This window comes from Panthera pardus, unplaced genomic scaffold (assembly GCF_024362965.1).
Source record: "Panthera pardus isolate Hobbes unplaced genomic scaffold, ASM2436296v1 HiC_scaffold_26, whole genome shotgun sequence".
Classification (NCBI taxonomy): Eukaryota; Metazoa; Chordata; class Mammalia; order Carnivora; family Felidae; genus Panthera; species Panthera pardus.
Window position 1 is genome coordinate 22,030,741 of NW_026526832.1, and position 16,691 is coordinate 22,047,431.

Sequence of the window (16,691 nt, forward strand, 5' to 3'; positions counted from 1 at the left end):
GGTGGGATCAGCAGTCCCAGTTGTCCTGTGTCTCCGCCCTCGTGGAGGCACCCAGCTCAGCAGCTCTCCTGGGGACAGTGCTCACCTCCACCTCCACACCTGGGCTCCTGCTCCCTTTTTTCCCTACAGAGTGTAGAAAATTCCTTTCTTCTTGGTTCAGCTGAGAACAAGTTAGAATTTTTCTAAAGGAACTTTGCTAAGAAATGAAGGAATCCAAAACAATTCCAAGGACCTGGAAACACCCAAGTGTATAGACTTCATTTTCTTACTCTTCTTTGCCAACATTTTGCCCAGGTTGGCTTGGCCAGCAGAACATAGGCGCAAGCTGCCTCCTCCTCCTGACTCTTCCCTCACAGTGCCAGGTTTGTCGGTAACTCACTAGGGATCATTACCATTGTTCCCGTGATAGTCATCCTTTATTTACCAACCACATTCACAGTGAGAGTGTGTTGTTTGCAGGGCCTTGCGGGTACGGAAGAAGACCGGGGGAGAGAAGATGCCCGTGCAGATGATTGGGGACATCCTGGCAGCCGAGCTGTCCCACATGCAGGCTTATATCCGGTTCTGTAGCTGTCAGCTTAATGGAGCAGCTCTGTTACAGCAGAAGACCGATGAAGACACCGATTTCAAGGAATTTTTAAAGGTAACTCCGTTCTGGAATCATGAGCAGGCCAGCCCCATTCCGAGCTGGAGACAGAGACGTGCAGCTGCGTAGTCAGGACTCCACATGGGAAAGGGCATCCCACCAGTTTCCAAAGGAAACACCAATACGGCAGAGAATTTTCTGAGTGCTTGTGTTACCTTCCGTGTTGAATTGGTGTTTCTTGGCACTGGGGCCATAATTTTGCCCATCTATTAGTAGTGTCATTTAAGCCTATTTACTTAAATCAGCTATTTTATACACCAAAATTTTCCAGAATGTCACTTTATTAATTTTGTAAATTGTACTTATTCTATGTCCATCTTATGCCACCAAGGGTATAAAATAGCCTACTCAAATATATAAAATGCAGCAAGATAAGATGACATGATGTAAGTGGACGAATACAGTGGGACGAAAGGATAGGAGAGGACTAGGGCAGCTTCATAAACGCACATGTGGGACCCTGTCCTGTGCTCCAAAGTGCACCGAGATGTCCTCGCAGCGTCCAGAAACCAATGAGAAGAGGAGGACATGATTGGTTCCATGATGCCATGGTTATAAACTAAAACCAAACACTTGGTAAGGAAAAGTAATGCTAGCACGACACTCAGAGGACACAGTGTAATAACGCATGAACAACACCCTGTGAGTGATCCAGCCACACGCTTCGCATGGCTGCTTGTTATCATAGAGTGTCATGTGTGAGAACATCTCCCTGGCGTCGTTCGGTAACAGAAACTATTACTACACATGTGACGGTGGCAAGGGAAATGAAAGTAAAATCTGTTTTCTAGCTTTTTTACATATCTTCTTCTTTTTTTGGTTTCTGAAATAGTGCCTGTCGGGATCTGTTATACAGCCACAGTGCCTTAAGGGAGAATGCATAATTTTAATGTCTTCATTATCCAAAAAGAATGGAAACATAATTAAGCATAAAATATAAGATGTTTAGGCAAGGATAAAAATTCCAACAAGAAAATGGATCAAGTAATAAAGATAAAAGCACAAATGATATCAATATATCTAAGAACAGGTATGTTGAAAAGAATAAAATATAACTGTGGTAAATCTAATAGAAAAACAGAAAAACACAAGTAAAAGGAACAGACATGAAAATATTTCTTAAAGTAAGAGTATATAAGCCAAAAATATGTGCTAATAAATGTCAAAACATTGACAAAATTTGTAGTTTTCTATTACAATTTGAAAACTGCTTCAGTAAGAATAGAAAATCTGAAGATACTATTAGCCAAGGATAAAACTGAGTAGCTTACCCCCAAAAGAGGAGCTAGGTGCACTTGATGGACTTGATGGTGAATTCTTTCTAACTATAAAGGAATAGATTATTCCATACTATACGAACTATTACAGATCATAGAAAAAAAACAGAAATCCACCTAATTCATTGTTTAAACCAAAAGAGTTCCTGACCCCAAGGCCTGTTTTCATATTTGTTTTTAATTACAAAAATGAGGTGCGGCTAGGTGTCTCAGTCGGCTAAACATCCAACTCTTGGGTTCGGCTCAGGTCATGATCTCACGGTTCATCAGTTTGAGCCCCGAATCAGGCTCGTTGCTGTCATTACAGAGCCTGCTTTGGATTTTCTGTCCCCCTTTCTCTCTGCCCCTCCCTCACTGTGTGCACTCTCTCTCTCAAAAATAAAACATTTTTTAAAAGAATTTAAAGTACTTTTTAGCACAGAGACCAGCACATAATAAGCAATAAATGCTAATTATATTTACCTTCCTTATGATGATCTTAGGGATGCAAAAATGATTCAATATAAGTAAGGAACTGAGGACCGACTCTTCAATTGGTGATAAGGGTGGGTGGCACAGGGTTGCTTAGAAATGAACTAGAAGAGGGGCGCCTGGGTGGCTCAGTCAGTTAAGCATCTGACTCTTGACTTCGGCTCAGGTCATGATCTCACAGTTCATGAGATTGAGCCCCACGTTGAGTTCTGTGCTGACAGTGTGGAATCTGCTTGGGATTCTTTCCCTCTCTTTTTGCCCCTTCCCCTCTCACCCACGTGTGTTTTCTCTCTCTCTCTCTCAAAATAGACATTTAACAAAGAAAAAAATAAATGAACTAGAGACAACATACAAGGGAACCAAAACCACAGACACAAACACTGGTCAGAATAAGATAAATGTGGGATTGTGAGTGCATGCAAATGTTTCAAAATAGTAGAGGGGCATCTGGGTGGCTCAGTTGGTTGAGCATCCGACTCTTGATTTCAGCTCAGGTCATGATACAGGCTCGTGGGATCGAGCCCTGCATCAGGGGGGCTCTGCTTAGGATTCTCTCTCTCTCCCTCTGTCCCTCTCCCCTACTTGTATGCTCAATCTCTCTCTTTCTAAAATAAAAGTGAATGAATGAATGAATAAATAAATAATAATAGTAGAATTAAAAATAGGATGTTTAGGGGAGCCTGGCTGGCTTAGTCAGTGGAACATGCAACTCTTAATCAGGGTTGTGAATTCAGGCCCCATGTTGGGTGTAGAGATTAAAGATAAAATCTTTAAAAAAAATTTTTTTATTTTTTATTTTATAAACATTTTATAAAAAATGTTTATTTTTGAGAGAGAGAGACAGAGCACGAGTTGGGGAGCAGAAGAGAGAGAGGGAGACACAGAATCCGAAGCAAGCTCCAAGCTCTGAGCTGTCAGCACAGAGCCTGATGTGGGCCTCGACCCCACGGACTGCAAGATCATGACCTGAGCTGAAGTTGGCTGCTTAACCGACTGAGCCACCCAGGTGCCCCAAAAATAAAATCTTTAAAAACAAGTTGGACACTTACCTTCTAAGTAATTTTTTTTAATTTTCCAAATAGTAATAACAATAGGAATGTAAATAAGGTATCAGTGCCATCACAACTATAACAGTAGAAAGAATAAAAAGTTTATAGTTTAATAATAAAAGGCATCGTGTTAATTATATTAACAACAAAATCTAGCAATGATCTGTGTGCTAAATGTTACTTTTTAAAAAGTCTCAGAAAATACAGAAAAAGCATGAAGATGCTTGCTGTAGCAACATATATAGATATATCCAAAAACAAAAGGAGGGGGCAGTTTTAATATCCCATAGTGGGAAACAAATAGGTAAATTATAGTAACTGTGCTTTTCAGTTATTAAAAATGGTCATCAAAAAAAAAAAAAAAGTCATCCAAGAGTACTAGCTACTCTATTCAAGTACTGTGTTAATAAAAGGAGTAGAGGGAAATAAGATGTGGTCCTTTGTCTCCTGGAGATAACAGTCTTCAAGATCATGGAGACACCTCAAACGGGGTACCACTACCTGTCTTCCCCAGTCCAGATGTGGTGTCCTGATAAAGGTGGCCACGGATGATTGCAGGGGCTCCAGAAAGGTCACTGAACATGAGGGAAAGCATCAAGGAAGGGGGAGAGCCTGGCCAAGAGGAGTCATAATCTGAGTCTACAGAAATGAGTATGAATTAGCCAAGTGAAGAAAGAACAGAAGGGACTTAGCAAAGGCTAATGCATTCATTACCTGGCACATCATCGGTACTCAATAAATGGTAGTGATTGTTTCTAATAAAGCAGGGACAGCAGGCAGGCAGAGGCAGGGGAAATCACGAGCCGTTTAGAAGGCAGAGTTGAAGGTGACTCCTAGGTGTGTGGCAGGGAGGTGGGTGGTGCAGAATGGTGCTACCAACTCAGGGATGCAGGTGGAAGAGAAGCTTTCATGAAGGAAGATGAGGACTTTGGGGCGTACTGAGGTATTGAGGTGCCTGTAGGAGGTCCAGGTAGGAAGGAGAGTAACTCGGCCAGCATGGAGCTCTAGGGAGGGTTCGGGTGGCGCCCTGGGACTCAACTGCTGGGGGTCTTTGGGCAGCACCTACAGTTCAAAGCAGGTAGAGAAGAAGAAAGAAGTGAGGATTGGGAAGGAGTGGACTGGGAAGACAGCCGTCAATCGTTCTGGAAGCAAAGGAGGGTGTGATGGCACAGGCTGCCAAGTCCACATAAGAAAGAAAGAAAGAGCTGAAAAGCATCTGCTGGGTTCACCAACTGAAGGGAGATACCCCTGCTGTTAATCTGATATATATTATTTTGAATCCTGAGTTTTTAAAAGAAATTAGAAATCTAAAAGATGGTCAAAGTCAAGAGTACAGTCGGTGTTTCTTTTGTTCTCGTTGAAGCTTTGATTTCCTCATGAGCCTGTCCGTTATTTGCAGAAGCTGGCATCTGACCCTCGATGTAAAGGAATGCCCCTTTCCAGCTTCCTGCTGAAGCCCATGCAGAGAATCACCCGCTACCCTCTGCTCATCAGAAGTGTGAGTGCCCCCGCTGGGACAGAGGAGCCAGACCCCTTGAGGTCCACAGGGGCTGTAGTCAGGGAGCTGGCCCTGACACATGGGTGATGGACCAGGCACTGTGTGTGCGTGCACCCAGACACACATGTATGTGGGCACGCACATGAACACGCACATACAATCTGGATTAGGCAAAGAAAAGCCATCCAGTGTCGCTTAGGTAACCTGTCCTTCCCCCCGCCCCCCCCAGGAAACTCCCCTGGGTCTCTCAAAGTCACGAATGTGTTTTTCTAGACAGGGCAAGTGCCCTGTAGGTCTGCATCTGTGGAGCCTGTCATGAGCCCAGATGGACTCCACTATTGGCACAACCTTCCGCTCCAGTCTTTCTGCTGAGATCTAAATTCATCCACCAGCTCAACACCTTTCCCTAGATGTCTCAGGAGTCCCCAGCTCACTGTGTCCTACCCTGAGCTCATCACCATCCCCTTGCTGTTCCCCACTTCAACTTGCTAACTAAACAGTCCTAAGATACCATCCATCTTTTAGCATAAGCGATGTGGGCCTCTTGAGCCAATATGCCTTCTAAGGAGAAGGTGTACTTTACAAAGGATTTTTCCACAAATTATCACTGATACAATTTTAATCATCTTACAAAGAAAAGCAGTAGAAATAATATAAGACCGTTACTTTTATTGATTATCCCTTGACCATTGATCTCTAAGCCATGTTAACTCATTATGGACCTTATGTTACAGAGCTTATGTTTGTTATGATACAAAACTGACCCATTCATACACAATAACCCACAGTCCCCTACCTGAAATACTTTGAAGCAGATGTATTTTCAGAATTCAGAATTTAATTCAAAAATGGCATATTACATGATACCCCAACAAAGCCTGGGCATCACCTGTAGCCAAACACAGTAATATTTCTACAGTGAAATACATGCATAATTACTTTTAAGTAGAATAAACAGATACATCTCTTCAGTTTAGGTCAGGTTTTGCCACCAAATGAATATTGAAGAAAAGCTTTAGGCTTTCAGGGCTTTTTCCCATTTTGGAGTTGTAAACAAAAGACGGTGGCCCCAGGTGGCCAGAGTCCAGACAGGAGCCATCTGCTGATGGGACTGCTAACTTCCAGAGGGACGACACGGTTGTATGCCAGCCTCTCTTCTTTTACATTTGTCACATTAGTTTGAAGTCACTTTAGAATCAACAGTATGTTTTCCTACAAACTGATGACATGATTTTATTCTATTTTTCCTATAGCAGAGGATTCATTGCTTTTTTCAGATTTATAAAAAAGATCAGTGACCCCACAAATGTTATAAGCCATTGCTATTCAGCAAGTTAATACACTTATGAAAGCTGCAGCCAGGTTATGTGGTGGGTTCACCCTAAAGGCAATGGCTTAAATGACTGGGGAGAGGGAGGGAGCCACGTGTGGTAACGCATGTACCAAGACCAAGCCAGAGCCGCTGGCCACCCACAGGTTTCAGGGCACTTGATCCACGTAGCAATTGGCACTGAGTCAACCTGGCTCCCCAAGAACTCTGGGGCTATCCACTTGTTAAGGGCGAACAATCGTCTTACCGTCGTATACCCAGCGCCCAGCACATACAGCAGGCAGTAGGACTTCTGGGTGGAAGACACTCTACTTCCCACATGACGGAACCGCTCTTTTCCAGATTCTGGAGAACACCCTAGAGAGTCATGTGGACCATTCCTCCCTAAAGCTGGCTCTTGAGCGGGCAGAGGAGCTTTGTTCCCAAGTTAATGAAGGAGTTCGGGAAAAGGAAAATTCAGACCGACTCGAGTGGATCCAGGCACACGTTCAGTGTGAAGGTCTTGCAGAGGTGAGGCCTGTGGTGTTGAGCTGGGTGCCACTAGGCAGGCTCTGGGTGGGGAACCCAGTTCAAGCCTTCCCCTAGTGTGAACAGGATATGCCTCAGTCCAGCCCATGTGCACTCAGTGTCCTGCCCCTTCTTGGGCTGTCATTTTCCTTTCTTAGAAGGGAAATGTGATATTTTTGTTTTGAGTTCTTTGAATTCAGCCAGTAGAATCCATATTCTGTGGGTAGAAGTCATCACTTTCCCATGTCAGTTTGGACTCTGAAGGAAAATCAGTGCACCCTCAGATCCAGGGCACGGGCCTCTCATGGAGCTCTGGGATGGTTTGTGCTGGGACTCACAAAGTGACAATTTCTTTTTAAGCAACTTATTTTCAACTCCCTCACCAACTGCCTGGGGCCCCGGAAGCTTCTGCACAGTGGGAAACTATACAAGACCAAGAGCAACAAGGAACTACACGGATTCCTCTTCAATGACTTTCTGCTTCTTACCTACATGGTCAAGCAGTTTGCTGTTTCCTCAGGTTCTGAGAAGCTTTTCAGCTCTAAGTCCAATGCCCAATACAAAATGTATAAAACGGTAAGTGTCACATTCCTGGCCGTGGCATCAGGAGCATAACAAGGTGTGTCCTTCACCTGGAGGACCTCCTTCCAGGATCCTTTCCTGTCCTCATGGGACACTCTTCGCCCGTCTCCAGATGGGTCACTCCTCCTCTGTCATTTCCCAGGGAAGAAGCCCCAGCGTGGCTGGGTCCTCACTGTCCTCTGACAGCTGGATTCCAGCTTTGGATTCTGGCTTCCTCCCTGGCAGATGTGATGTGATCCCGCCTCTGTCCACACTCAGCAGCAGGTCTCTCTGTAAAACTGAGACAAGGTGCTAAGTGTGGGTACATGGAGGAGACACCCTGTCACACGAGCAGAGTCATAGACACCGGAAGCTCCTGTTCTCAGTTCAGTGACATCTCATCTGCCCAAGATGTTTTCTTCCACAAAAGTAAAAGACTCAAGAAGCTAGACCCTTCTCTCCTCCTCAAAAAGGCTCTTCAGGACAGACAGAACTCTGCCTAGATGTAGGTGGGTGGAGGGTTCTGGCACATTTCACACTCTGTGTTTTGGCCCTCTTTCAGCCCATTTTCCTGAATGAAGTCTTGGTGAAACTACCCACAGACCCTTCCAGCGATGAGCCTGTCTTCCACATTTCTCACATTGACCGGGTCTACACCCTCCGAACAGACAACATTAACGAGAGGTCAGTCTTGACCACGTGTGACCTGCCTTGAAGCCTGGACGTCTCCCTTCCATAAACGCACCTCCAGTCCGTGCTCAGTCCTACTAACTCTGTATCCTCGAGCTCTCCTAACCAGTGCCCTCCACACTGGTCCCACTGGTCAGCCTTGGTTTAGATATGCTGGGTTACTGCAACCACCTCTATATGTGTCCCTGCTTCCAGTCTCTCCTTAGGATCTTCCAAAATGGGAGAGCCAGCACCTTGCTTCCTTAAATCCCTTCTGCAGCAGTCCGTGCTCCTTCACCTGATTTCTGAGGCCCTCTTTGTGTGTCTCAGCCTCAGTCCCATCCCTCTACTGCACAGGACCTGTACTCCAGCCAGAATGTCTTCCTTCCGCTCTTTGCCTGGCCAGCCCTGCATCCTCTACAGGATAGCTCAGCACCTGTGTGATGGCAAACCAGGGGATGCTCCTCCCCTCTGTGCATGTGGTTCTTGGTGTTCTTTGTACGGCAGAATGTCACTCTGTCGTGCCAAATTGCCACTGATATGGCAAATTGCATCTTCTATTTCTGTGTGCCTGCATCTTGCAAGTGCCTGGTGTCTTATAAACCGTGAGTAACTCTAGAAATTCTCAGCTTCAAAGTTAGCAAACAAGTCTTTCAGTTAAACTAATATTAGGTCTATGATGGGAAACTTGTCAAAGCCAAGGTTAGCAAAGAGTGAAGAACAAGTGCAGAGCTCTGGGGCTCCTGGCTGAACCTGGGAGGTACTCGGGAAAGCCACCCAATGGCTGTGCTCTGCTTCTCCTCCAGGACTGCTTGGGTCCAGAAGATCAAGGCAGCATCTGAGCAGTACATTGACACGGAAAAGAAGAAACGGGAGAAGGCTTATCAAGGTAGTTGGTGGTGCCCTAGAGAGCCGGAAGCAGCCGCCAGGGCTCCCAGGGGAGGGGGAGGGAGAGGGTCCCACCCTCTGGACACAAGCTGCTGCTCCTGCAGGGTGGGACTACACAGAGACAGCCTAAAGGAGCAGACTTGCTGTGGGATCCGACAGCAGGACCTGCTTGGTGGCTCCTGCCCTTGGGGCCTCCCTGAGCCCCCTGCCCACTACACAGACGGGCCAGCCCCGCGACCTCCCTTCTGTCTGTGGTGAAGGAAGAGGGTCCTTTGCACAACCAAGCCCACTTCTGCGTGGTCCATTTTGCTTCATCCAACTTCACTTCTCTGGCCTGTTTCCCGTCAGCTCTGCTCCTCCTCTCCCACCCCGGCCTCTGCTCCGGCCCTCCTCCACATCCATCCGTCCTCCCTCCCTTGACACCAGGTCCTGGACCTCGAGGCCCTCCTCCTCATCACCGGCCCTTCACCCCGCTTGCAGTTTTCATTCTGTTCAGAGGGCTCCCTCGCTCGACACCAGTGACCTGACCCACCGCTTGACTCACTTTGCCCCCTGCTCCCGATGGCAGGAAGTCAAGGCTCCTCCTCCCCCTTGTACCTGGAGCTCCACCCAAGCCCAAGCCTGTCTGTCCCTCTCCTCCCTCAGTTTCATGAAAATCATGCTGGGCTGCTTCCCCGAGCCCACGCTCCAGACACACTTTGACTTCTCCCCGCCACCAGCCAGGCTTCACACCATGGCATCTCCTGAGCAGCTCTGCAGACGGCAGTACTGTCCTCACCACCCAGACCGGAAGCGTGCCCTCAGCCCTCCTGCTTCTCTAGTCAGAGGCCAGGTCCTACCCCATTCTCTTCCCATGTCCTGGGCCTTTCCCAGTGGCACAGACCCTCCAGTCTCCACTTAGGCATGAGGCCCCCATCACCATACCCTTCATTCCTGAAGTAATCTTTTTACAGGGCTGACTCTCCTTGCTGAAGCATCTTCCCCATTGCCTCCCAAATTAAGAACAAATTCTTACCCCAGACTCAGGGCCAATCCCCAGTATCATCTGTTCCCCAGCCCCGTTTCCTCTCTCTGCTTTGCCTGTACCACTGCCTGATTGAACAAACCACCTCTGAGCCCCCCTACCTGTCCCCGCTGCCCCCCCCAGGCCTTCTCTGTTGGGTCCTCCCTCTTCTGTTCCTGGCTGCTAGAGCTGCAGCTCTTTGTATGTTTTTTTATTCAGGTTCCCCTTATTTTGTTATATACTCCTGAAAGGTATGTGTAAATTGGCTTTTGCTGATTGAATCTTGTTTTAATGGTACTTCAAAAGCTTGCTATTAAAAAAATCAACGACTGAATGATTCGGAAAGCATATAATGATCTCTTAATTGGTAAAGATAAAAATCAAGAGTTTTTGTTAGTTTTGCTTAATATCAATATTTATACATATTTTTATGCATTTTCTACGTGTTCTTTAGACATTTATTGATTACTTACTCTGTGCCAAGCCCTATGCTAGTCTTAACCGGACCTTCAAAGATAAATAAGGGGAACTTATTTGTCTTTAAGGGAAACTGAGTGTAGGTGCCGCACTGGAGAGGTTGGCACAAACAAGGTTGGGGGGCTTCTCATAAGTTCTACTTGCCCTAAGTTTTAAAAACTCAATAGCTCACTAAGCAGCCTTTATTAAACCCCTGAGGGCAACACCTGCTTAACTACTTCATATTTACCAATCTGAGTTCACAGACCCATTTTCCTCCATATGAAAAGGGTTTTGAGTCCATCCTCAAATAGAATAAGGTCTTAAGTGAAACTGCTTTATAAGCTGAAGTGTTTACATGTAATTGGAATGATGTGGGTGGCAAGTTGACTTTGGTACCTGCTAGTTAATTTTGTACCTTGCCACTCCTAGGTTCTGTGACATGGGCAGGTTATGGGCTTTTCTAAGCCTCAGTTCTCCCACATATGGAGATGGCAGTTATAAAGAGCTACCATACAGCATAATTGTACAATTTACATAATAAAACTTTTGTAGAGGTCTAGCACATGCCTAACACAAAGTAAGTATCCAATAAATGTTAGCTGCTTTTAAGTGCTGAATGGATATAATGTATTTTTTTTAATTAATATTACCATTTGCTAGGCAATTGAGTGTTTATTAATACAAGGCTGAATAAACAATACGCACTCTGCAGCGGCCTCTCCTGGCAGAGGAGATGGATAGGACATGGAATTTCAGAACCAGCGGGCTGCAGGATGCTCATAAGTCGAGGATGATGGATGCGCAGAGTGGGGCAGAGAGGGGGGAGTGACATGTGAGATTGGATGCACATCTTCAAGGCTGGGTGGGATGCAGACAAGCAGAGGTGGTGGACAGGTATTCCAGCGGGTGCCATGGCCTGGGCAAAGGCACACAGCAGTCAGATGCTGGTCTGCCAGGCCCAGTGCAGTGGCAGGTGACACTGGGGAGTGTCAGGATTGGTTAGAAGGACAGACTATACTCACAGCTCAGTGTCCTCCATGCATTCCATGCACGTCCTTCAATCTCAGAGAAGAAATTGACGTCACTTGTCTTCTTTTGTAGCTCGCTCTCAAAAGACTTCAGGCATTGGGCGTCTGATGGTGCACGTCATCGAAGCTACAGAATTAAAAGCCTGTAAACCGAATGGTAAATGCTTCTTTCATTCAACAGATGTGGTAACTGCCCTATTCTTTGCCAGTGACTCTTCTGTACATTGAATAACGGGATGCTTTTTAAAAAGCAGTGTTTCCAGTGCCACTAAAATGGTTATCGTACCAATAGTATCCTCACTGTCTCTTCCCAATAAGTACCGGTGCCCCTTTCTTCAGTGCTTCTGAGTAGAAATTGCATGAACACTTGTCCAGGCTCATGGGGAGCATTTGGGGCACTGGAGCCCACAAGGCAGATCTGGGCCCTCAGACAGTGCCCCTGCTGTCGTGGTTTACAGAGAAGCATCCATTTGGATCCTGCTTCTGCTCAAGGAAGGTCCTGTTGTCATTTATTTTACGTACACATGTCACATGTGTCTTTGGTTTGTTTTTGTTCAGGAAAGAGCAATCCATACTGTGAAATCAGCATGGGCTCCCAGAGCTATACCACCAGAACCCTCCAGGACACACTCAATCCCAAGTGGAACTTTAACTGCCAGTTCTTTATTAAGGACCTTTACCAAGATGTGCTGTGTCTCACCATGTTTGACAGAGACCAGTTTTCGCCAGATGGTAAAGTATAACTCGACCAGGGAGGAATTTGAATACTCCAGAATTTAGGGTCTAGATCCAGGGTACTTGGCTTTATTTTTCCCTGTGATACCTATGGAAAATGACACGGGCCCATGGGCACCTGCAGCTCGTGTGGGAAGTGGGTCAGGGGTCTTCTCAGGGGGAAAGGGTGGTCTCCGGCGTGTGTGAGTCATGGACCCCAGTCACTCCCTAAGTACACAACAGAGACATTGCTCCCAGCACCTACTGAATGGGTGAGACATGCTCTGCCTGAAGGAACTTGGATTCCAAGAAGGCAGTTTCCCTCCCACGGACCTGTCCCTGGGCATGCGTCCATGTAGTTATCAGACAGCCACTAACCAAAGGAAATTAACTGTTCTGGATTTGAAAGTCTTATGAATGTTTTCAGACACTCCTCCTTATAAAGAAGTAGCTTTGACTCTCACATGTCTATTCTCCAGATTTCCTGGGTCGCACTGAAGTTCCAGTGGCAAAAATTCGCACAGAACAGGAAAGCAAAGGCCCCACAACCCGCCGACTCCTGCTGCACGAGGTCCCCACCGGGGAGGTCTGGGTCCGCTTTGACCTGCAGCTTTTTGAGCAAAAAACTCTCCTGTAGGGGCCTCAGGGATCTGCCCAAAAGGCTGGGGCTAGAGACGGACGGTGCTGCCTCTAGGCTAAAGGAGCATCACAAGGCTTCATCCATCGCAGGCCACGCGTGCCAGGTCCGGCCCTCTATTTTATTGCACACTAAATAGCTAGCAATCTATGCAAACATGATCTTTCCTAGAAATAAACCAAACCCACAGCACAGTGCCTTGTATTAGTGTTAACATGTTTGGCTGTGTTTAGATGCCAAGGTTTCCATTTTCAGGGCTATAAAAAGTATTATGTGGAAATGAGGCATCGGAACAGCAGACGTTACCACTTGGTTGAATGTGTCCAGTGTGGGTGGTTTTGGTGATGCTGTAACCATTCCACGCCATGTGACCTCTGCGGGGTCACAGCCACTCAGGAGGCGAAGGATCGGGAAGAAACGCTGCAGCCTCAGCGCGGGAACAGCCTGATACCGAAGTAGGTCTACTCGTGCACTGAATGAAAACAGAAACTTGATCATTTTATTCCTGACTAGATTTTATCATCTCTGCTCAGACAATATAGTTTGAAATCTAAAGGGGAAAGCTTGATTTACTTTAAATACTGTGAACTCTAATGATGTGGAAAATATTTTTCAACTTTAATTTTCTGAAGTATAAATTATTTATGTAAATTCCTTGTTTTTGCATATTTCATAGGACATGCATCTTTAAGCTTTATCATTGCCAATATGTACAGAAAGAGAATAAAAATAATAAGTTTATGAATGTAACTTCTTTCAAAGCTTGACTGATTTACTTTCCACCTGAAAAGCTCTTGAAAGGTAAGTTCAGGGGTTGCTTGCAGTGAAACCAAATTTCCTTTCTGTGACAGTGGCAAAAACCAAGAGGGGGTGGGGGGGGGGGGGAGGAGGGTGTGGTGCCTAGGAGACCCTGGAGCTTCGTCTTGACTCTGACTTGCTCCATGACTCTAGTAAATTGACCTACGGTTTCTGGGGCGTGGTGTCACTGATGGCTAGACTGCTGATCTCTGTGGGAGTAAGACCATACCTTCTTGAGTCCTTCTGCCTACTTGGTTGAGCAGGAACCTCAGAGGTAACTTCGGAGTCAAGAAAATACACAGGCATTAAACATCTTCAGCAGGCCCTCGGCCTCCAGCTCCAGAAGCACCTGTTTCTCCCTGTCCCCTGTCCTGTCAGAGCCACATCCACACCTGTCAGCGCTGCTGGTTTGGGCTCTGGATTTTGTAGCGTGAGATTTGTTTTGAACATTGACAAAAATCAGGTCTTACCCACTAAATTCCTGGGTTAATGAGTACAACTGGAAAAAGATCTGCTTTTTAGAAGGAACCACGCAGGCTATAGGAGCCTTGATTCTCAGGGAGCACGTCTTAGGGAGCTGGAAGAACAGGAAAGATTCAAATGTCCCTCCACCACAGTCCCCGTTTCTGTCTAAACATAACCACTGAGCAAAGAAGGGCTGGAAAACATAACTCAGAATGTTCAAGTTAAAAAAAAAAAAAAATCTGCCATTCTGGGTATTAATCCTGGGCACTTATTTGTTAAAACTTAGATGTAAAAGAAATATGGCCAGTGTCAATAGAAGAGACGCCACTCAACATCTGAAACCAAAACACCTGAATGTATTAATTAAGGGAAAGTTTGGCTGGTCAGGCGCAGCCTCACTGAGCAAAGCACATTGCTGATCTTCTATAGGGTCTTGAAGGCAGGTATGGGTCGATGTCCAACAAGTCTGCCTCTGACTGGCTGAGTTCCAAAGCCTGAGACAGTCTCTGATGAGTCAAGGCCAGTTTAAAACCAGTTGTGGGTTTACCTGTGACCCGAGCTAAAGGATAATCCTTTTCCCAGGACAGCAGGGACTTGAATTCTCCCTGGGATGAACTGTGGCTACTGCCATTTCCCCATGTCTACATGTGTCAGGGTTCTTTTCAGATTTAGGACAGAGGAGCCTGCAGGAGGTGAGTCAGACTTCTACAAAACCCCAGAGGACATTCAATGTCCATGCTCCTCACAACTCCAGTCACCTGTGTTGACCTGGGACTGCAGCTCTGCCTCTTAAGAAATGAAGTTCTCTCCTGACTGAAACGTGAGCCTAATTTTCTGAAGGATGAGGGAGGAGGGTGTGCCCTTAGACTCCTTGCGTCCCCTGGAGAAGGACTGAGCAGATAGGAGAGATGCCCAGCAAGCCACCACCGACCCCCTCCCCCACCCCCCAGTGCTCTTCAGAATCAGGACTCTGCGGCACGCCAACAGGATAACCACTCTCTGAAAGGGACCGAAACCCTGAGCAATTTGACTGACATGACAGAGTCTGAGTGGGGTGTGTGTTCTGGTGATCGGACCGGTGCTTTGGCACTAGACGGCCTAGACTTGGAATCGAGACCACCACCACTTTCAGCCGTGCAGCTGACATTGAACAAGTTACTCAACCCTTCTCCAAGCTTCACGTAAGGGGAGATCATGCTGTAATTTTGCTGTGAAAACTTTTACATGAATATAAATACCTCACGCAGTTCCAGGGCTCCTGGGTGGCTCAGTCAGTTAAGCTTCCAACTCTTGATTTCAGCTCAGGTCGTGTTCTCACAGTGCATGAGTTCAAGCCCCCCATCGGGCTCTTTGCTGACAGTATGGAGCCTGCTTAGGATTCTCACTCCCTGTCTCCCTCTGCCCTTCCTCCACTAGTACTCTCTCTCTCTCTCAAAATAAATAAACTTAAAAAAATTTTTTTTATTATATAAAAATATCTCACACAGTTCCTAGTTCACAACAGCTCAATAAACAGTAACTATTATTGTTTGTTACTGCTTGCAACATCTCACACTTCTGGAGAGAGAAAACCCGTTGGCAGCATTTTAACTGTTGGCACACAAATGAGGAAGTAAAGCTCAGCGAAGCTTTATTACCATGGCCTCCTTACAGATGGCACTGTTCCCGGCAGCCATGCCTGAACCCCAGCTGCAGGGAGGCCGGGTGCCGCCCCAGGACTTTTGCCATCATCACTCTTAACACGGGCTGTGACCCCCCACCTACACTGGCCTTCCCCAGGCGCCCAGGGTTGTAGTCTGTGCTGTCTGGCACCTCGAACCTGTGAACAGAAGGGAAGTGCTCAGTGTAGGGCAGGGAAGAGGGGCTGACTGGGGCAGAGAAGAAGGCCCCAGTGGATCCCACCCAACACTCCGCCCTCCTGCCTGAGCTGAGACCTTCCAGGCAGCCCTCTCCTCACCTTTCCCCTACTCTCTTTGGTTTCTGCAACTCTCAGCCATAGCTTCCCAGGTCTTTGGACTCCACACAGTACTGACCTCTCCATGGTAGGGCGGAGGTGACTAGCTGTCCACAGAACACCTGCTCTCCCTGCCATTGTGCTCAGAGCAGCAGAGGCTACTTCTCCCAGCACCCTCCCCCTGCAGTTAGGGACAGCCATGTCCTCCCCAGTGGAACATGTGAGACCTGGCCCACCTACACTTCATGCCCAGGGAGAACTCCTCCATGACCTCTTCCCTTTTCAGGTTCCCCAGGGCAAGCTTGGAAGCCAGGCACTGAAGATGACAAAGGTTCCATCAGCCAAACTCATGAAAGAGGGACAGCCTGACACCCTGCTGACCTAACCTGTTCTGGTACATGAGCGAGAAATAAACTTCTATTGTGTGTAAACCAGACTCCATTGTTTGGCTCTCCTGGTGATAGCAGTGAGGCTACCCTTCCAGAAGGGCAGAGCTGACTACAGTCCCATCCAGATCTGACAGAGGGGCTTGGCTCTCAGTTATTCACAGAGAAAATTGCTGTGGAATGGAAAGTGGAATGGAAACTTCCATTCTCCCATTTAGGAAAATCCATTTCTCTCTTGAGAGACTAGGGAAAACAATGGGATTGGGTGGGACCTGGGTTAACAACCTATCTGACAAGATTTTCACACTCTTTGCGATGGAGGCAGGAGTGAGAAGGTCAGTGAACACACAG

General features: G+C 46.7%; 1 protein-coding gene across 16 annotated transcripts in view; it reads left to right on the forward strand.

Moving 5' to 3' along the window:
• ITSN2 (intersectin 2) overlaps nt 1-16,385 on the forward strand; it is a 150,928-nt gene extending 134,543 nt beyond the window's left edge. For 15 of the 16 annotated variants that reach the window (XM_053891105.1, XM_053891106.1, XM_053891097.1 and 12 more), the window contains 10 exons: nt 460-643; nt 4,843-4,941; nt 6,614-6,781; nt 7,139-7,354; nt 7,902-8,023; nt 8,815-8,897; nt 11,460-11,543; nt 11,945-12,118; nt 12,580-13,538; nt 16,241-16,385. In XM_053891105.1, the coding sequence (XP_053747080.1) occupies nt 460-643; nt 4,843-4,941; nt 6,614-6,781; nt 7,139-7,354; nt 7,902-8,023; nt 8,815-8,897; nt 11,460-11,543; nt 11,945-12,118; nt 12,580-12,737 (1,288 nt within the window). In that variant the 3' untranslated portion in view covers nt 12,738-13,538; nt 16,241-16,385. The remainder of the gene's footprint in view (nt 1-459; nt 644-4,842; nt 4,942-6,613; nt 6,782-7,138; nt 7,355-7,901; nt 8,024-8,814; nt 8,898-11,459; nt 11,544-11,944; nt 12,119-12,579; nt 13,539-16,240) is intronic. The other variant, XM_053891100.1, reaches the window with a different exon arrangement.
• The last annotated feature ends 306 nt before the right edge of the window (nt 16,386-16,691 follow it).